Source organism: Anguilla anguilla, chromosome 19 (assembly GCF_013347855.1).
Source record: "Anguilla anguilla isolate fAngAng1 chromosome 19, fAngAng1.pri, whole genome shotgun sequence".
NCBI classification, from domain to species: domain Eukaryota; kingdom Metazoa; phylum Chordata; class Actinopteri; order Anguilliformes; family Anguillidae; genus Anguilla; species Anguilla anguilla.
In genome coordinates this window covers 9,173,208-9,194,211 of record NC_049219.1, presented here as the reverse complement: position 1 = coordinate 9,194,211, position 21,004 = coordinate 9,173,208, and the positions used below count along the sequence as shown (strand labels likewise).

At 47.5% G+C, this 21,004-nt stretch overlaps 2 protein-coding genes across 8 annotated transcripts in view; one reads left to right on the top strand and one right to left on the bottom strand.

Annotated features, from left to right (window-relative positions):
- Positions 1 to 365: 365 nt before the first annotated feature.
- On the top strand, positions 366 to 10,126 carry parvg (parvin, gamma). Of its 5 annotated transcripts, none has more exons than XM_035402446.1 (14): positions 367 to 851; positions 1,396 to 1,521; positions 1,759 to 1,956; positions 2,337 to 2,401; positions 2,599 to 2,701; positions 3,154 to 3,297; positions 4,993 to 5,108; positions 5,394 to 5,449; positions 5,590 to 5,624; positions 5,831 to 5,892; positions 6,031 to 6,099; positions 6,754 to 6,855; positions 7,287 to 7,359; positions 8,285 to 10,126. In XM_035402446.1, the coding sequence occupies exons 3-14, from the start codon at positions 1,890 to 1,892 to the stop codon at positions 8,356 to 8,358; spliced, it is 966 nt and encodes a 321-aa protein (XP_035258337.1). In that variant the 5' UTR covers positions 367 to 851; positions 1,396 to 1,521; positions 1,759 to 1,889; the 3' UTR covers positions 8,359 to 10,126. The 5 variants fall into 5 exon arrangements, with proteins under 5 accessions (XP_035258339.1, XP_035258337.1, XP_035258335.1 ...); XM_035402444.1 differs by having other exon boundaries at positions 367 to 927; XM_035402445.1 differs by having other exon boundaries at positions 367 to 931.
- Positions 10,127 to 13,480: 3,354 nt separating this feature from the next.
- Positions 13,481 to 21,004, bottom strand: part of LOC118219317 (protein shisa-like-1a) — a 12,951-nt gene continuing 5,427 nt past the window's right edge. The window contains exons 2-5 of one of the 3 annotated variants that reach the window (XM_035402474.1): positions 18,844 to 19,027; positions 17,064 to 17,277; positions 15,292 to 15,588; positions 13,481 to 14,246 (exon numbers count right to left, since the gene is read on the bottom strand). In XM_035402474.1, coding sequence (XP_035258365.1) covers position 14,246; positions 15,292 to 15,588; positions 17,064 to 17,277; positions 18,844 to 18,910 — 579 coding nt within the window. In that variant the 5' untranslated portion in view covers positions 18,911 to 19,027 and the 3' untranslated portion in view covers positions 13,481 to 14,245. Of the gene's footprint in view, positions 14,251 to 15,287; positions 15,589 to 17,063; positions 17,278 to 18,843; positions 19,028 to 21,004 lie in introns of those variants that run through there. The other 2 variants (XM_035402473.1, XM_035402472.1) reach the window with 2 other exon arrangements.

Genomic DNA, 21,004 nt, shown 5'->3' with positions numbered 1-21,004 from the left:
TGTGAACTTGTGTTTACCTGGAGCTTAACCCCCACTCCCACTCCTCGCTCTCTTCTAGTTTTACTCCATATTGCCCCAGTTCCCATGGTTACCGCTTTGCCCCGAATCGAGCCAGTCTTTCAGAGCAACCTGGCATCTTTCCTCCTTCCTTTCTCTGAGGAAATTAGGCATTTTTCTTTTCTTCACTCAGTTTTTTTTTTTCTTCAGGGAGAAAAGCTGTTCGGGAAAGGTTTTTGAAGCGTGCTCCTTTTTTACACACTACTTTTAATATTCAGTTTTATGACACACACCTTTACACACTCATTTTAACACACACTCTTTTAATATTCAGTTCTTTAATGACACTTTAACACACACTCCTTTTAATGTTCAGTTCATTTATGACACACACGTTTTAACACACTCATTTTAACACACACTCTTTAATATTCAGTTACTTTATGACACTCTTTTTAGCATGCACTCATTTTAACTCACTCTTCTTTCACCACGCACTCTTTTAAAACACACTCCTTTTAACACACTGTTTTTGACACACTTCTTTTAACACGCTCTTTAAAACACACACTCCCAACATTCACTTCCTTCAAAGCGCACTTTTCAACTTCAGGCTGCTTGTAATGAGCGCTCCTGCTACGCTGCGATTCGAGCGGGGGATAAGAGAGTCTGTCGCCTGTCGCTGACGCCCCGTCGGCTCCTGCGGCGCGGCCGAATCGACGCGTAACAGAGCTTTCGTTTTCGAGCGTCCAAACATTCATCACCCGCGCACGGGCCGTGGCGGCTGGGCTTGGAACTCAGTGATGTTGGAGGCCGAAATGTCAGGCAGAGCACAGCTTTTATAAGCGAATAGTGTGCGTATTATTGTAACACCCGGTTGTGAGTAGTCATTGGTAGTTATTGTTCTGCGTTCACTGCTGTGGCCTATTGGTAGGTGAGGCTAAGCTAATAGCTTCGGTCGCCCACCCCTAGGGACTGTGGTGTTTGAATGCGGCCTACCTGAAGTTTTGGCATTGGGAGTAATTTAGTGCACATAAGGTGCTTTGGATAGCAGTGTCTGCTAAGTGATTGTGTGAGTGTGATGTAATGGGAGTTCTCTGCTGCTTTCCTTGTGCAATTACAATTGGTCATTTGTAACTTTTTGCAAAAAAGTGTGTGTTCAATTTCGGATACATGGTAAATAAGCAAGAATATTTGTATGAGTTGTTCAGCGCTAGTGACACTGCTCTGTTCATGCTCTTTGACACCATATTTCGACATTCACAACTGCCGCATCACATAAAGAGGTTTGCGCTTAACAGGAAGTCAGCAAAACCACACTGCAGCCAAACAGGAAGTGACGGGTCCTTCGTTGGGCCTTTTTCTCTTCCTCTTTTCTCTTTCATTCGCCTGTGCCAGATGCAACAATCTGTCCATCTTAAACATTGGATTTTTTCAATAAGTGGTAGAACTGCTCTCAGGACTGAGCTGGTGTGAAACCTGTGGACAGCTGACTTCCTCTTGGGTGCGTTTGATTCTCTGGAGGTAAGGTGATTTTTTATTTTTTATGATTTTTTTTAATGCGACGTGATCCGCTCAAACCTGGAATAGAAGCACACACACACACACACACACACACACACACACACAAGCACACACAAACACCCACAGGACCACGTACGCACATAACCACATAGACACACACACACACACACAGTGCTGGGTTGCTGCTTAATCATGGTGCACTAACTTTTCAATGTGTTTTGATGACAACACACGCAGCAGACTGGTTCCGAACCCCATTGCTCAGGGGTAGAGCGGGTTGCCCAGTGTTTGGCGAGAGACCTGGGCAAACTGAGCAGGGGGCCAAACCCTAAAAGGCTGCGTGACGTGTGTTAGCCAGAGGAGAGGAGATGGATCAGGCCCCTGCAGCGTGTTTCGAGCAGAAGAGAGACCCTGGGGATCTGGAAGTCTTTCAGGGTGAGCCTCTTCCCCCCACAGTTCCTGTTAGCGCCCTCTAGTTCCATTGCAGCGAGCAATAGCATTGTAGCAAAATTTTGAACACCTTCTTTTAACCGCCACCGACAACTTTCCAGCTGCGTCGCAAACTGGTTTCTCCACGAGAAAATGTTTGGCTTTTCTTGCCAGATCGCTGTCCGGGAACCCTGTTTCTCTGATGTTCCACAACACCCGAAAAACACTTGAAGATCTCAGTCAGAGCTGATTATTGAACCGAGACTTTCGTTTCATCGAAAGCTTTAAAGCGATTTCGCCGCTGGCCCGCTCCCTCCCCGTTAACGAGAGTCGGCGGCACATTTTGACGCTTTATTTTTGTTTTTTTTTGTTTTTTTTCCCCTCAGGCGAAACCAGGACGATAATCCAGCCGGCGTCTCTGAAGAACCCCAAGCTCGAGGAGCTGAAAGAGGTAGGGGCGCGCCTTTCGACCGTTCGCTTTCCCCCGTCGAGCTCGCGGAGCGGTCGACCAACAATAAATCGGAATCCCGAACGGGACCGCCCGTCGTCATGGCGCGGCGAGGAGATTAGTAGGGGGGGGGGGGGGCGGTCGTTAGGCCCCTGAGGCGCACGGCGGCCGCCCTCACGTGCCTTTACTCCGCCCTCCAGATCCTCGTCGGCTGGATCAACAGCGCTCTGAAGCGAGAGCACATCGTGGTGCAGAGCCTGGAGGAAGACCTTTACGACGGCCTGGTGCTCCACCACCTCCTGGGTAAGGAACCGGAAGCTTCCGACTTCCTCTCATACCCAGCGAGCAGAAGCCAAAATCTGAATGTCTGGAGGGGTGGAAATCTCTTGTTTGTTACGTTTTTAATTTGTAACACACCAATGAGCTGAACCCTCTTGTGGTTTTATGGCGACTAATCACATCGTGGTTCACCTTGCAATTAAATGATGTCAGTCAGCTGATTGCTGATTGAAGTCTGCGTCGCCCAATCGGATCAGCGGCGGTCTATGCGCGTGTGAATGAACGTGCGTCACGCAGCCCGCCCTGTTACGCGGGGCTCTCAAACTCCAGTCACGGAGGGCCGCGGCGTCCGCCGGTTTCCGCGGTTTCCTTTCGCTCGACGGCCGACTCGGGGCCGCGTAACGACTCGAGCGCGCGAACGTGCCGAGAACCCGGCCGACGCCGGATTGGTGATGTCGTGCGCGTCCGTTTGCCAGCCCAGCTGTCCGGCGTGCGCCTGCCCGTGGAGGATATAGCCGTGACGGGGGAGGCGCAGCTGCACAAGCTCCAGCTCGTCATGGAGGCCCTGAACCAGAACCTGGGCCCGCCGGATCAGACCGCCCGCAAGTGGAGCGTGAAACGTGAGTCTCCAACACTACACTACTGCATTATACATGAGCAGCAGTGTAGGACAACACTGTACTACTGCATTATACATGAGCAGCAGTGTAGGACAACACTGTACTACTGCATTATACATGAGCAGCAGTGTAGGATATTATACTACTGCATTATACATGAGCAGCAGTGTAGGATATTATACTACTGCATTATACATGAGCAGCAGCGTAGGATATTATACTACTGCATTATACATGAGCAGCAGTGTAGGACAACACTGTACTACTGCATTATACATGAGCAGCAGTGTAGGACAACACTGTACTACTGCATTATACATGAGCAGCAGTGTAGGATATTATACTACTGCATTATACATGAGCAGCAGCGTAGGATATTATACTACTGAATTATACATGAGCAGCAGCGTAGGATATTATACTACTGCATTATACATGAGCAGCAGTGTAGGATATTATACTACTGCATGATACATGAGCAGCAGTGTAGGATATTATACTACTGCATTATACATGAGCAGCAGCGTAGGATATTATACTACTGCATTATACATGAGCAGCAGTGTAGGACATTATACTACTGCATTATACATGAGCAGCAGTGTAGGACAACACTGTACTACTGCATTATACATGAGCAGCAGTGTAGGACATTATACTACTGCATTATACATGAGCAGCAGTGTAGGACAACACTGTACTACTGCATTATACATGAGCAGCAGCGTAGGATATTATACTACTGCATTATACATGAGCAGCAGTGTAGGATATTATACTACTGCATTATACATGAGCAGCAGCGTAGGATATTATACTACTGCATTATACATGAGCAGCAGTGTAGGACAACACTGTACTACTGCATTATACATGAGCAGCAGTGTAGGACAACACTGTACTACTGCATTATACATGAGCAGCAGCGTAGGATATTATACTACTGCATTATACATGAGCAGCAGTGTAGGATATTATACTACTGCATTATACATGAGCAGCAGCGTAGGATATTATACTACTGCATTATACATGAGCAGCAGTGTAGGACAACACTGTACTACTGCATTATACATGAGCAGCAGTGTAGGATATTATACTACTGCATTATACATGAGCAGCAGTGTAGGATATTATACTACTGCATTATACATGAGCAGCAGTGTAGGATATTATACTACTGCATTATACATGAGCAGCAGTGTAGGACAACACTGTACTACTGCATTATACATGAGCAGCAGTGTAGGACAACATTGTACTACTGCATTATACATGAGCAGCAGTGTAGGACAGCGAGTAGAACTGGGCTCATAACCGCAGTCCTCCTGGTTGCAAGTTCGATTCCCAGGTAGGACACTGCCATTGTACCCTTCAGCAAGGTGCTTTGTCTGCATTCCTTCAATAAATATCCAGCTGCATATGGATACAATGTAAAAAGTTGTCTAAGCTGCCCTGGATAAGACTATCTGCTAAATGCCTGCAATGTAATGTAATGTAATGTAATGAGCCAGTCCATGGAAACCATCTCTTTTAATTGAATTCAATTAAAAGTTTAGCAAGATGCATATGGAGCCAGAACCAGTAATTCAGCAAGTCCAGTATGTTTGAATGGGAGGGCATGTTGCTTGTGTGGATGGCAAGCCTGGAGGCAGGCATCCCATGGTGCACCTCTCTCTGCCTCCTATGTTCCAGTCATCCACGACAAGGACCTGCTGGCCACTCTCCATCTCCTGGTTGCCATAGTGAGGCGATTCCAGCCCGATCTGGCCCTGCCCTTGGGCGTCAGCGTGGAGGTGGTCCTGCTGGAGGTCAGTTCAGGAGCACATCGTTCATTAAAGCACTTCCACGTTCTACACAAAGTACTGATCTGGGATCAGCTTCCCCCGTTCATATCCTAACCTCATCCATTATGAGCCAGAAGGCGAAACTGAACCTAGGTCAGGGCCTGAAGGAGCGCTGATCTCAGATCCGGTTTCTCCCAATCATGCCCCATAGATTATTCATTATGAACTCACCTGCTAACCGCTCCCAGGTCAGAACTCTAGCTCTGATGCTTTATGAATATGGATCCTGACACATGACCTCTTTCGCAGGTCAGCAAGGCTGGGATCAAGTCCGAGAAACAGGTGGAACACGTTACTGAACCAAGGTGCATAAGCTTTGCCGAGCAGTTCCCCTGAGATTCACCACAACCAGTTTTTTCTTGCATCTTGTTCATCATAGCCAAATTTTTCGGCAAATTTCTGCGAAGCGTGATAATTTCTCACTTTTCTCCGTTCCTTCCCTCAGCGATTCAGCAGACGGCTCGTCAGCCACTCCAAAACGTAAGCGAACAGAAACAGAACAGTTAAAAGAAAATAAAATTTTACGAGCAAAAACAGAACAGAACAGAAAAAGAGAAGAAAAGTCCACGACCTTTTACACTGATATCCCAGAAAGCCTCGGTTCTTGAGAGAGAACACTCTGCCTTTGAGTCGCGTTCCAGTCTAACGGCTTCCCTGCTGAACCGCCTCTCTTTCACAAACTGCAGACGGAGACCCCATTGAGCAGCTCATGAAGCTGGACTGCCACAAAATCAACACGGTGACGCAGGTAGGAGAGGCCGTCCCGTAGCGGGTTTCACGCCGGGGTGTGTGCGTGTGTGTGTGTGTGTGTGTGCGTGTGTGTGTGTGTGTGTGTGTGTGTGTGCGGACTGACGTTAGCATGTCCCTTACCTGTCTGTTCCCACAGGCCATCCTTCACTTTGTCAACATGAATGTGTCCACCTTGGGACTGCAGGTGACGGACGTGGAGAAGCAGGTAAGTGAACGCTGAACACAAAATGGCCCGTTCCAGGCGTTCCCAAACTGATGGGGACCGTGTGTGTGTGTGTGCTGGTCCCTGTTCTAAGTACTGTTCTAAGTAAAGTGCAGCCTCTGATTTGTAACAAGCTCTTACTGTACAATTGTAATAACCTGTTACCTGCTGAATAACCTGGCAGTCGTTTGAACAAAAATAAAAATACCAGTAGTTTCTAATGAATTTGCGTGTCAGTGACTCGGTCGCGGGGAGGAAACTTCTTTGATTGTAAACACAAGAACACAGCAAAGCTAAAAAAAAAAAAAAAAAATTTAATCCTGCATAGTATGCCTTTAACTAACTGTATATGTAAATTCCTACAAAGCTATCTCTCCCCGTCTGGCCGCCAGTCATCTCCCTGATTGGCTACACTCTCCCTTGCATTCCCCTCCCACTTTGATTGCCCAGGTTGTCACTGCGAACGAGAACCACGTTCTCCATTGACCTACCCGGCAAAAATTTAGTGTGGTCGTAGATGCTGCTTTAATTGTAGTCTGACAAGGAGGTGTCCTTAAGGGAAATGGTAAAAAGATGTTTTGTAGAAACAGTGCGTATAATATAATGGTCTCTGTAGAAAAAGTGCATGCATTATAACTGTTTTATTGCTGTCTCCAGTTTGCGGATGGAGTCATTCTGCTCCTGCTGCTTGGACAGTTGGAGGGATATTTCATACCTTTGTGTGAATACTACCTCACTCCCACCAGCAAGTCTGAAATGGTGAGTGATCGACCCGGTAGAAGAAGACTGTCAGATGTTGTGACAGAAACCTCCTTCCTCTTTAAATTTATTTATTCATTTATTTAATCGGGCATCTCCAGACCTACCTAAATTTGGAAAGTCCAATTCAAATTGGTAATGCAGGCTGCAGCAACAAGCGCCAATAAAAATACAATTGGGCATTCCAAAAATTGGGAAGAAAAGAGAAATGAAAACATTGATTTAAAAAAAGAATATTGCAAACCTTGCCATAGATATATATTGACTACATTGTATTTTTTTTTAAACGGTCTGGCAGTTACTGTGTTTAGGGGCTGTCATGTAGTGACATCCTGTGTGAGGCATTGGAATGATCTCATTGGTTGGGCCCTAGATGAACGCCACCCCCCCCCCCCACCCCCCGACCCTCACCCTCTCCCACACTATTCTAGCTCCACAACGTGACTCTAGCCTTGGACCTCCTCAATGACCAGGGACTGCAGATCCCCAACATCGACCCCCAAGGTGAGCAAAAGCGAACCGACCTTTTCATTCAACAGGATACGACACGCTTTCTCCACGTGTTCCTTTCTATAATCACTGAATAATAAAACAACTGCTTTTAGTGGCTAGCTGTTCCTCAAGGCAATTTATAGCTTGTTCTGGTAATCCTTTGCAGACTGGTGAAACCTTAATTTAGAGATATTACCTGAAAGATGCATGTGTGGCTTGTCTGTTAACTCTGATGAGTGTGACATGCAGGGCGTCCCCACTTTAATCACTGACAGCCTGTGATTTGCCTGGCAGGACAGCCAGCGTTAAGAATATTCAGGCTGCTGAACATTAATACTTGGACTGGCTAAATTAATTTGACCTTGGAGCAGCTCGCTAATTGGATTCATTTATAGCTTCCCTTGAATCACCAAATAACCTCTCTGGTAGAATTAGGAATCCCATTGCTTAAAGTTCCCGAGTAAATGTCACTCATTAATTGGGTTTTAAACACTGCGAAGAGCCAATCAGTATATTCTGATGTATGTGATTCAAACAACATGTATCAGTGTGGCCGGGATCTTTTGTGTGACTCGTACACGACCCTTCATTCCCTGCATATTTAATATCAATGACGTGACTCACATTTGTGTGTACACTGTACACATACACAAACATGCTTAACACAATCTTGTGCTTCCCGTGCACACACAGTCACACTCAAACACGCTTAATCCGACCTTGTGCATACACTACACCATCACACACAAGCACACTTAGCATGGCCTTGTATGCACACTGCACACAAACTCACACACGAACACACTAAACGCAGCTTTGTGCATGCGCTACACACAAGCTCACACACAAACACCCTTAACGCGGCCTTGTGGGTAATTCTGGAGAAGAGCGTCGGCTATTTTTGACTAAAAAAATAAAATAACCTGTGTGCTCCCAGATATCGTCTCCGAGGACCTTACTGCCACACTGAAGGTCCTGTACGTCCTGTTCAAGAAGCACAAGAGCCAGTGAACGCCATGGAAACAGCGGAGGAGAAGGAACCTGGGAACGGAAATAGACATCGCTGCACACCGCAATTTAACTTCTGCTCCTTCCCAAACGTTACCCGGCCAACTCCACCTCTCTTTCTCTCCCTCTCTGATCTCTTTCTCTCCCCCTCCCTCCCTCCCTCCCTTCCTCCCTCACTCTGTCTCCTACCTAATCAACCAGTTGTTTGGTTAATCTGTTAATCTCGTTGTGTGTTTGGAGTTAATCTGCTCTTGCTCAGAGAGAGCTGCATTGTGCCAACAGCAATTAGGAGCCGGCTTAACCTGGTTCAGCATTAGCAAAGCTCGATCCGGCTGTCTCATTCGCTCTTCACCCGGATTAAACAGGCGGGTGCAACCCGTCCGCGGAAACAGGGATGCGCTCAGTCGCGCGAGAAAGCTGCTCCAGTCGACCGCAAACTTCAAGGACTTTTTGCACGTGCGCTGGAGGTCAAACATTCGCTTTGTTTCCGCAGTCGAATGAGGGTTTATCCCCCTCAAACTGCGATTTTCACTTCATTCAACACAACAGGCGATACGGTGTAGCCTCTTGGTGTATAGAATGTGTACTTAAGATTTTAGCGTACACTAGTGCTTTAGCATGTAATTTGGTTCAGGCAGTATTGTTCATATTAATCCGAAGAATGCATTTCTGTGTCTTCTACATTGTAAGATGCTGTAGATGAGAGAATCTGGGTGAACGTGGTGTAATATAATGCAATGAGGCCTGCCTCTCAAACAAGACTCCACAGCAGCATGAGACGTTCTGCAATAAGATATGCAGTTGCACTCTTTGGCCACACGATGGCACTCACGACTTCAGTAGTGCACAGTTCTTGTGAACTTTGCGGGTTAAAACAAGACAGAAACGTGCTGCAACCTTAAAAAATGTAAGTTTGCAGCTTTAAGGTTTAAAAATAGTAGCTGAGTCTCCTCTTGATTTTATAACTAAAACAAAATTTATTCCTGAAAAGAAAGCCTAACTGTTCTCAGTTTCTAGATTAATATGCAGTGTAGAACTAAGCTTATCATCAAGTTATCCCAAGGTATGTTTAGCAAGATACTCTTTTAGTTCACATGCCATCTTGAGTCAAGTCACTTTCTGTTATTTTTTGCAAATCATCTGGCCTGCGTTAGTTTATTAAAACATCATCACCGCCTCCCAATATTCAATCAACATTTGTCCTTATCTTTCACTTGCAAGTCAAAATGAAACTTTTCCTCCCTTTGTTTTTGAGTATGAATGAAAGGAAATGTTGATCGATTCAAATCATTCCCCACCGCTGTGCATGATACATTGGTTAATGTTTATGTTTTAAATGCTTTTAATGTTTTAAAGCACTCGGTCTGTGATTTCTTGGTCTTTTTTCAGTTTTCCATGATTTTCAACAACTTTGCCCTGTGTAGTGTAAAAGTTCCTGCTTCACACTGCTAGAAATCGCCGTGGAGATCAAATCACCCATTGTGATGTCATTCTTGCCTGTGCAGTCACCCATTGTGTCCTTGACGTTCTATAATTAGCTACAGCTGTTTCTCCTAAGCTCTACCTGTCTAGGTATTTAGTAATTTGGTATTTTGGTCTCAGCTGTGTTTCATTAGTTTATCAGTGCATTTGAGTCTCTCAGTTTCCTGCAGTTGTTGCGTGGTCTCAGAGCCAGTCTTCCAAGCCTTATAGTTTTTGTGTTGACCTTTTCCAGTTTTTTTTTTTTTTTTTTGAGTATGTTTTAAGTAAAGTTCATCTGCGTTGAAACTTGCTTTTGTTTCCTGCGCCTTTCTCCACACCTGGTTCAGGAGGTGGATGACTCCTCTTCCTCCCTCGTCATATAAATTTGGGTACGATCGCATCTCTCTCTCTCTCTGCGATGTGTAGCGTTACATTATAAATATTTTACGGTGCTGGATTTCCTTTCACTGCAGCTCTTTTTATGACTGCTACCAATTAAGCATGACCATTCCCTGATATCTTGCTAAAAAAAAAAAAAAAAAAACGCTGGGCCATTTTCCCATATTTAGCAATTCCAAGGGAAATTTTTTATTTATTTATTTTTTTTAACAAATGCACCCCATACTTTTCTGTTTTCCTACACTTGCATGGTGCCCTGAATAAGTGTCTATGAAATGAACACAATGCAATGTGAAGTAATGTAATGGAAGAACTGCTAGGTTTGGACTCCCATAGTACTGGTTCCCAGTGCGTGGACACGCCCCTAGCGACACGGGAAGCTTTTCTCATCTCTTCAGGCTTTGATCTACGGCTCATTACCACGTGACAGAACCTCGCATCATCAGAGAGCGCATAAATCCAGAACGCGTCGTTGCATTGCCGTGAATTTGCCCGGTCTGACCAAGGTGACCGGAACACCCTTCCACAAGCATTCTATTTGAAGGTGAAGGAGAGTCACGTTTCAACACCACATACGTTCACCCGCTACCCCTGAATACTGGCTTATACACTGTGCATATTTATTTGAAACGTATTGACTGTGTTGCAATTCCTAATGTTCTTGAAACCCCTGGGATGTAACAAAACACAACACAAGAGCTCATTCCACAGTAAACGCGCTTGAACGTGAAAACCACCATTTATGGTGTTTCTAGGGTACCTTTGACAGTGGCTTCAGGCGTATATGTACAAAGCATGAAATGGGACAGGACTTCTGACATCACCAAATATGTGACACGTTGCTGAGTGACAAAGCTGCAATCTTACCAAAAATTATATGATGAGAGGGGAAGAGGAGTCCTTCAACTGAGTTATATGTGCAACAGTACAAACCTCATTTATAGACCAGCCGGTAGGCATTTGAATAGGATATATTTTCAACAGTTTGTGTGGTCACCGCCATTCTAATATAATAGTTATGGTGTGGTGCAGCAATGCAGACGTAAATATTCATCATCTTGATGGCTTCTACTTGTATGTGGCGATGATTGCTATTTATTGTACACCTGACATATTTGTCAGACGCATTGCTGTGCTAATAATAGAACGAGCGCTTGTTGTCGGACACGCCATTAACAAACGGCGGTCTACGTCCTGGCGGAACGTAATTATGCGTAAAGTGGCGATAACTCAGTGCTGCGTTTACGTTTAAACAGCATTACAGGATGTCGGAGCTTACGCGAGGCTTCCTGCTTCTGAGACCATTTGTTTAAGCTTGTGGTGGAATAGGCTCTTGGATGCGAATAACTGGAAATCCACAGGCTGGGTTTAACATTCCATTACAGGCATTTAGCAGACACTCTTATCCAGACTTGCACAACTTTACATAGCATTTTACATTGCATGCATTTATACAGCTGGATATATATTGAAGCAATGTTATGTTAGGTACCTTTCTCAATGGTAGTGTACCAGGGACCATGGGAATTGAAATCTGTAACCTTTTAGTTACTGACAAACAAATACAGATACTGATAAACCAAAAGTAGGGCAATTCTTGAGTACTTCAGAAATTAATTTATTAGGCTTAAACCGCATAAAGCGAATGAGTAGCCACAGGAGCAAAAAATAGCCTAACTACACGGCTGTATATGTGCTGACACCAAAACGTGTTTCATGGTGAGATTGAACATTCCAAAGTGAAAGTCTGACATAAAACAGCCACCCAGGAAGCAGGATGATTGAGATGCCATTGCCTGAGAAATCATTGCTACTGACCCCAGCAATAAAAGCACTCCAAGGCATTTTAATACACTGGAAAAGATAGATCTTTATTTTTCCCTGCTATAACAATACAAAGTCACCAAGTGCAATTACAATTCCACTCAAACTGTACATTCTATCTAAGATAAAACGGACGGCACCTGGTGAAGTGACATCATCACACCTGGACTGAAGAACCAGCAGCTGCACGGCCAAGATTCACTGTAAGGCAACTGTTGCCACGGCAGCCTCATGAGTAAAATTGCACGCCTGGTCTTCTCTGACCTAAGGGCCAGGATCGAAATGCTTCACACTTTCTGAAGAATAAAAACAAGGCAGCGTTGAAGCAAGTTGTGAAACGAGCAACGCCGTGACACTCAAGTTTTCTGGAGTGTGCTGAGAGTGTGAAAGACCTACGTGAAAGACCTTCCTGTGTCTGTGTGTCTGTCTGTGTCTGTGTGTCTGTCTCTATCTGTCTTTCTGTCTGTGTGTCTCTCTGTACCTCTGTCTTTGTGTGTGCACGTCTCTCTCTGTGTCTGTGTGTGTGTGCGCGTCTGTCTCTGCGTGTGAGACTGCCTAAGAGGGAGAGAGTGTGTGTGTGTGTGTGTGTGTGTGTCTGTGCCTGAGAGAGAGCATGAGTGTGAGAGAGAGGGAGACTATGTTCGTGTGTGCGTGCGTCTGCCTGCCCGGCCCTTGTGAGATTAGGTTGCTGCAGCAGGGCACACTCCCTTTCCTGTCGATGGTGCTCACAAGTTCCAAAATTTAAGTAGTCCGAGTTTCTCTTCCCACTGGGGAGCTATACAAATAAAAAACTGAACTGAATTGCAGTAAATGACGTGCCTGACTGGTTTTTTAATTTTTTTATTCTGCCCTCTCAGGTCGTGTCTTTGTCGCTTCGCGCACGACACTGTTGACTTTTTGCTCGTCATCGAAACGCTTGAATCCTTGAATTTGGCCAATTGTAAGATTATCGCCTGGCCAGCTGCACAGAAATGTAGGATTTGTACAACAAATCTGATTTGGCCCGTTTAAACGAAATACACATGCCACTGTGTTAGTAAATGCAGTTTATTATTGCTGATGTGTCCCTGTAACTGAATATTCATATTGCTTTCACTGTACCCATCTTCCCCCCCTGTAGAGTCGTGACAAGTGTCCCTACAGGGGCAGTGCAGTCTGCCCAAAATTGACCGATTTCTTTGTTTCAAAGCTCACCAGCACCATTTGCGACTCCTATAGAAGCCATGTACTTCTTAGGTTTTTTTTTTTTGGGGGGGGGGGGGTGCGTGTGCGCACTGGCTGGCCTCGATTGGGCTTTCTCGGTGGAACCAGGTGTCATTCGGACGTAGTTTTGCAGGTTCCACGATTTTGTAATTACGCCGGTTCGGTGTCCCTCCGTGTCGCGCTGCCTCCTGCTCCAGCTCCATCTGAGTAAAACGGCATTGTACTCACGGTTTTTGTACTACAAAAAAGCGACTAGCCTAACAGGCTCGGGGCGCACTTCGCTCCCGGCCCTAGCTATCCGGTCACGACGGGTTCACAAGACACCAGCACGAGAGACTAAGATCACTACGACCCCTTCGATAACCACGACTAACTGCGACTGCTCTAAACCTCCTCTACTCTACGCAATATCCCTATAAAAAGTTAAGTAGTTTTAAAAACGTTTTCACATTTTCGTTTAGACTGCAAACACATTAAAGTAGCGACGTCTTACGAGAATTAAGCAACCCTTGCCACATCCCCCGGATACATCACCGACGTCTGATATTTCTGGCACCGATTCCCTGACCAGTTCTCATGAGTAAAAATCCAGGAAGTTCTCGCACCCATTGGCTCCAATACGACTTAACCCAGAGTTGTCTACGCAGCTGTACACGGACGAAACGAAAGTATCTTACAGGCATTGCCAGGTTAAAGTTTATCGTTTATCTCCCTGCTGATTGGTTGAGCCAGTAATCCGCTATTCCAGGTAGGTCCAGGTGAGGAGGAGGGGGCGGGACGACAGGCCTCGGGTTCTCCTCAGAGGTCCCGCGCGGGTCCGAAACTCCGCCCCGCCCAGGTGAGTCTCCGCGGGGTACGGGACGTCGAGGGGCGGACTGTTTTGGCCGGGCTCGCCCAGCCCTGCTGTGGTGTGGCAGTTGCGTCGGAGGGCGGTTGGGGTGTGTTACGCACGGGTCTGTGGGTCTGCGGCTTCGACGCGCCTCAACATCATCCCTGCAGTGAGTCTTTCTGACAAGAATAAAACAAGCAAAAAAAAATCGGAATTAATATATACAGTAACTCTCACGCTCTGCGGGCGGTGGCGGAGGCGATGCGCGGCGGCTCGACGGCGCCCTCCGGCTCGCGGGCGGAAGGCCGCGCCCGTGCGCGGGAGTGATTTACGGAGCGCCATCTTAAATCACCGCGGCAACGGCTCAGGTACGTTTCTGCGACCGGGACGTTTTTTTTATTTACGGCCCATTCTCTTTATTAAAACGTGCGTATAAAATTCTGACCCCAAACTCGCCGACCTTCGCGCGCGCTTATTTTACGAAGCCGCGGCGAATGTTAACAAGCGAGGACGAGACTTCGGTTCGGAAATCCCGGGTGAAGAAAAGACAGGAGTTGCGCAGAGAGCGTTCTTTTCAGTGTGGCACTCCGAGCGCGGCGCTCCACTGCTAGCGTGTAGCCCGGGTCGGCTTTTTGTCGAATAATCGATTGAAATGTGCGCCAGGTTTTTTTTTTTTTTTATTGTTATTCAGGAGCTTTCCTTCCTGCTTGCGTTGCCCTCATTATTCATTCTCAGAGGTGAGCTATTGATCTGCGCCCGTTCTTCGCAGAAATCTTTTATTCATGTGGCGTCTTTACGTCGCATGTTTGTGTCTGTGCGTGCCCTTGCCAGCTGCATGTGTTTGTGCCTTGAAATGGAGCCATTACGCTTCTCTGTAGTGAATACAATGACTCCACTCGGTCATGTAATATTACCCTGTCTGTTATGATGGAACAATAACCTTACTCCACTTTACAATGATGGTATTGTAACATTATCCCCTTTTTTTTACCTAGCTTTTTGGTGGTTCTGGCCTGGTTTTTCCCAATTTCCCTTCTGTTTCTCTGTCAAGTGTTTTTGTGATGGTTCTCTATAAAATTTCTCTCTCCAATCAGATTTGATTCTCTAATGATGGTATTGTAGCATTGCCCAATCTGTAATGATGGCATTTTGACATCACCCCTCTCTGTGCTCGTATTGGTTGGAGCCCTCGGCCAATGAAGCCCTCGCGTGTGACTCACCAGGCCGTGGAGGTGTGGAAGGACATTAGCGAGGGGCTCTGTGCCTCCGCCCTCAGGCTGTGCCGGGGGTGGTGGGCCAGGACGATGGGGTGCAGCGGGGGGGGCTCCCCGCCCCCCCGCCCGGGGCTGTCCCAGCGGCTCCGGGCGCGCTTGAGCCAGCGCCCCCCCAGGCCCCACTTCTCCAGGTACGCCCGGCACAGCTCGTAGTTGAGCGCCGAGTAGTACAGGAAGTCCAGGGCCAGGAGCAGCGTGACGAAGAAGCCGTAGATCCACACCCCCACCAGGGCGGTGTAGTTACTGCACCCGGAGGAGAAGCAGGAGGAGAGCACAGGAGGAGAGGAGTAGAGAACAGGAAGGAGAGCGCAGGACGAGAGGAGTAGAGCACAGGAGGTGAAGACAGGAGTAGAGCAGTAGAGCACAGGAGTAGAGGACAGGAGTAGAGGAGAGCACAGGAGTAGAGGGCAAGAGTAGAGCAGTAGAGCACAGGAGTAGAGGGCAGGAGTAGAGGAGAGCACAGGAGGAGAGGACAGCTCAGCTTCACCTCTCAAAACAACCGATAATGCTTTACAACAAGGCACCATTACCTTATGAGATAATGCATTAACTGACACGAGCAAGGAATGAACTAATCCATTAGGGCATTTGTTAACATGAAAAAATAATTTATTCGCATTTCATCAAGCAAGCCACGTGCCATTCTCTTCCACATGAACTCAATGTCATTGAAGTATGATTTGTTCCTTTTCGGTCATCGCAGGCAATGTTTCATCTACCGACAGGAAACACTTCAGGACGTATTTCCTAACAGGAGCAAATTGTTCAGTAATGTAAAGCTTGCATGAACACCACATTAGTTACACTGAAAAAAAAATCTACTTACTAAAACTCTAGCTCCTATTCTACCTTTGCTAATGGCTTGGTTAACATGAATAAGTGTTGATGGATTTGTACATTTCCTAGTTCAGGATATCTAACGCTCTAACTCTGGTGTTGGTAAACAGAACCTGAATGCAAAGCGTTACAAAATTGCTCAACTGAAAGGATGCGTGGGGGATTGTTTACGGCAGAGGCAGGAGGAAGCCGCGAGCTCCTCGCCTGCTAAGGGAGACGTTCCGCAGATCCAATCTCGTTAAGATTCATCCCCACGGACGGCTGCGCGGCGGCTGCGGTCCGGTCGCGCCTCGGGTTTGCTCTCGAACCATAAATTTCAACAACAAAAAAAATAATAATAAAAAAGCTAATTTAGCGGACGGGTTTCTGATCGCGTTTAAGCGCGGCTCTGATGAGAGGCGGTGAATGTCACCCGGGGGAACGCCGAGGCCCGCTGGTTTTTATGGAGGAAACGTATCCGAGTGGAAAAAGGCACGGGAAGGTTATCGTCCCCCGCGGTTTAAATTCGGCACACGCCCCTGAGGGGCGGCGGGGGGAGAGCCCCGCGTGGGACGGCGGGGCTTCCGAATGCAGGCGAAGGCGGGGCGGTTGTACTGGTTTTAAATGCCCCCAGCAGACGTGGGTTCAAGGCCTGTGCCCAGGGTGACGGGACATCACCCTAAAGCCTGAAGTGAAGGGGGTTTCACTAGCTCTGAAATATTGACTGTGGCAGATGGGGAAAGCAGGTAAAAAAAACCCCCAAAAAAACAGCTTTTTCATAACAGTGGGAACTATTCTAAATACAGCCCGTGTGTGTCTATGTGTGTCATTTCAAACAAAAGTGGGAAAATGTTATCTAAACAGCCTCTTTTTAGCCAAAAATGACTAATTAAGGGACGTACTTCTGCGTGAATCCGTCGGAGGCGGCGGTCAGGTTGAGCTGCATGACGCTCTGGAACTCGGTGTCGTTGCAGCAGTACTTGAAGGCCGTGCCGTTGCGGTGGCAGCAGAACATGTAGGTCTTGTTGTCGGAGAGGCGGGGGCAGTGGAAGCCGAAGTGGTAGCGCCCCCTGTGGTCGGAGTAGGGCTCGCACACCCGGAAGTGCGCGCAGAGAGCTGCGAGGAGGGGAGGGGGAGGGAAGGGGAGGGGAGGGGAGGGGGGAGGGAATCAGAGCTGCTCAACACGCTCTCTCAACAGGAGAGGAGGAAGGCGGGGCTTGCTGGCCACAGCCAATCCCCTGCAGCCCAGGTTGGCTCAGTTGTTCGTAATTGGATGGGCTAGTTTCAATCAGAAGCACTTTTTTAGTCACATCTCAGCATAGGAATTACACTTGAAATATTCTGTGTGAAGAAAGATTTGTACGCGATCACTTTGCAGCGATAGCACTACTGTCTCATAATTGTGAAGGGAACATGTACTGAACATGGGTGTGAAAAATTGCGTGACTTCTCTTTTTACAATAAAATACATTAGGAAAATGTGCTCTGAGCAGCTGCATTAGTATAAAATACTATCATTATCCCATTTTGAGTGCGCAATTATAGCTCATTACCTGTACTGTTCATTCTGAACAGCCTTTTTCCCCTCATCCCTCATTGTTAAAGGTGGGAATAATTTTGAGGGCACTCCAGGTACCCGTTCAGCTTTTATGACTGCACGTCGCTATGGAAATGGTCCTTCAGAGAAGCACGCTCCCTCGCTCGTAGTGACGGAAGAATAAAAGGAGGGAACGGGAGGAGAGGATAGTCAACGGGAAGACAGACCCCCCCCCCCACTCCCCCCGAATGTTCTGATGAAACGCAGATGACCGTACCGCTGAGGACAGAAGCGTTTCTTTTCCGGCAGGATGTTTAGATGGCGCGGTGCATATTTCCTCTGTCCGTGACTGCCCTGGAGGCCTCACACTGGACCACGTCAGCCGTCTGGGAGAGGAAGCTCATTCCCCTTTCGCTGCCTTTGTAACCGCAGCGTCAACGAGCGGTCGGGGGCCGTAATGTAGGGTAATGGGTAAGGTGTTGGTCTTGTAACCTAAAGGTCACGGGTTCTATTCCCTGGTAGGGCACTGCCATTGTACCCTTGAGCAAAGGTATTTAACCTGCATTGCTTTAGTACATATCCAGCTGTATAATTGGATACAATGTAAATGCTATGTATGCTCCTGTAATGTAATGTAATGTAATGTAATGAGCAGTGTAGTGTAGAGCTACAGGTGAACAGACACACGTAGCTCTCTGTAGTGTAGAGCTACAGGTGAACAGAAACATGTAGCTCTCTGTAGTGTAGAGCTACAGGTGAACAGAAACATGTAGCTCTCTGTAGTGTAGAGCTACAGCTGAACAGAAACACGTAGCTCTCTGTAGTGTAGAGCTACAGGTGAACAGAAACACGTAGCTCTCTGTAATGTAGAGCTACAGGTGAACAGAAACATGTAGCTCTCTGTAATGTAGAGCTACAGGTGAACAGAAACGCATAGCTCTCTGAGGTGTAGAGCTACAGATGTGTAGCTGTCTCCAGTGTAGAGCTACAGGTGAACAGAAACACGTAGCTCTCTGTAGTGTAGAGCTACAGGTGAACAGAAACATGTAGCTCTCTGTAGTGTAGAGCTACAGGTGAACAGAAACACGTAGCTCTCTGTAGTGTAGAGCTACAGGTGAGCAGACGTGTTGGGGCCCGCAGCTCACCCGCCGTGGACAGCAGCACCAGGTTGACCGCCAGGACGCTGAAAGTCCGCCGGCCGGCTGCGCTCATCTTCTCCTCTTCCTCCCCGAACGCCGCCGGAGAGCCCAACGCCACTTCAGCAGAGCTCAGGAGCCCTCTGCTCAGCGCCGGCGCCCCCACATGGCCGCGCCTCGCCGGCGGCTTCGCCTGCAAGACAAGGACAGCGAGGCTCGGCACTGAACACGGCGGCAAGCCGAAAAAGAGAACGGCGCGATATCCCTCCCTGACTGCAAACTGAGCGCGAGCGTTCATGTGTTTTTAAATCGGGCGTGTTTAGCCTGGAGCTGCGTTCACTTACCGTTTCCCGTTTACACAGGGCTCGAAGTGACGCCGGTTTTCTGGGCGTTTCTTGCACCCGTCAATCAAATAAAAACAAACAGGGAGATTTAAAGGGATAGTTCGCTTTCTGGGGAGTGTTTTTGTTTTTAATATCATTTGTTGTAGTGAACGCTTTTTATTGATATTCAACTTATGACCGTTGTTATACCTATCTGATTAGCCCATAGAATCTGTAGTATAGCCATTATTTTTGGTGCTGCTGAACTCACAGTGGTCACTTAACCTCTAATCACTGATTGCTCAGTTAAGTCTTGGCATGTGACCCCTGACACCTTGATGAATAATTCAGTGCAGTATCCCGTGGTCTTTGGCAGTAAGTAACGGGGATCGATGAGGTGGGGATCTCGTTCTTACATGCCCCCAGACAGCTCGCGTTCGGTATCGTGGCTGAAGGTCGTTGCCAAGGTCAAAGAGCCGGTTATTTAATCACGGGAAGGAGGAGCACGCGGTTCCCCTGGAACCAATCCGTCTGTGGGATTTTGAAGCCGGAAAGTCTGTTTCAATTAGCTGAAAGCAGCGGTGGTCCTTTTCTTGCGAGGTCTACGCAGGGATAACAGCCCCCTGGTTTTTTTGACGCGCACACTAGTCATCCAAATACAAACCCCGAAATTGCGCTTTGTGCATGCATTGTGTCATTTCAACGCTGAAGTGACCCCAGCCTTGGGGGAAGTCCATGGTGTCATGTTTTTAAAATTCAGTTCTGAACAGGCGTGTGAGTCCCCACTCTCTGGAACATCATGAGTCTGTTTTTGGTATCCATGGTTTTGATATCCACATATATATATATATATATATATATTTATTGCCGTTTCCTTGGAAACCATCTTCCATAAAAACGGATGAGAAGATTCTTTTGCCAGCAGTTAGCAGCTCTGTTCATGAACAGGAAGTGGTATGGAGCATCTAAAAAAGGAAAGAGAGGAAGTACAGTGGGGTTGCCCCTCTTTCTTTTCTTTTTTTTTTCATATTTTTTATTTTTATTTTTTTGCCATGTTTTATTAAAGAGACCCGAACAGCAAATGCAATCACCGGGGTCAGAACTCCCGCAGGTTTGCCGCTTTCCATGGCTTGTGGGTAAATACACACGGCCCCTGGTAGCTCTTATAAAGTCGGTCTGCTTCCCAGCGTCTCAAAACGCCATATTAAAGGCAGGAAGGGACCGTCAACAAAGGTCACGCCCTTCACGCCTTTCGCGTTCGCCTTGGTCCCGCGGGGCCCCCTCCATCCTCGATCGAACGGACGCCCGACGGCCGAAGGTCGACGCGACGGATGTCCCAAGCGAGCTCCAGCGCCGTCTCTCTTCGTCATGAAGGCTCATTCGTTCTTTGTCATACCGGCCTATTCGTTCGTGTCGTCGACCTCAGCATCGAACCGCAGGCGTTCGGCCCGGCCCGTACGGATCGCTGCTGACTGTACCGCGATTAAGGCCGGGATCGCCCTACGCGACGGCACCGCTCAGGGTCAGGAAGACGCGACGCGCGCCGTGGAGGGATTTTTAATTACACTGCCACCCGCCTAATAAGCTGAATTCATTAAACAATCGCAGGCCCCAAGCGGGATGGGGGAGGGAATTAATTATGCCGTGCTTAATCGACGCTTTGCGTCTGGAGGATTCCAAATCCACGCTGAGTCGGCGGCTAAAAGACTGGGGACCACATTAATCTGCACCCCCCCCCCCCCCCCCCCCCCCCCCCCCCCCCCCAACCCCCCATAGTCTTCTTCCATTTGGAAAGACCACTCTTTTTCCCGCTAAGCTACGGACACCCCCGCCACTGAAGGTCATGC

Coding starts and splice junctions, on each gene's coding strand:
- parvg (XM_035402448.1), top strand. CDS start 1,890: ATGGATCAGGCCCCTGCAGCGTGTTTCGAGCAGAAGAGAGACCCTGGG. Junction 5,450..5,589: donor GAACACGTTACTGAACCAAG/GTGCATAAGCTT, acceptor TCCTTCCCTCAG/CGATTCAGCAGACGGCTCGT. Junction 6,856..7,286: donor CCACCAGCAAGTCTGAAATG/GTGAGTGATCGA, acceptor ACACTATTCTAG/CTCCACAACGTGACTCTAGC.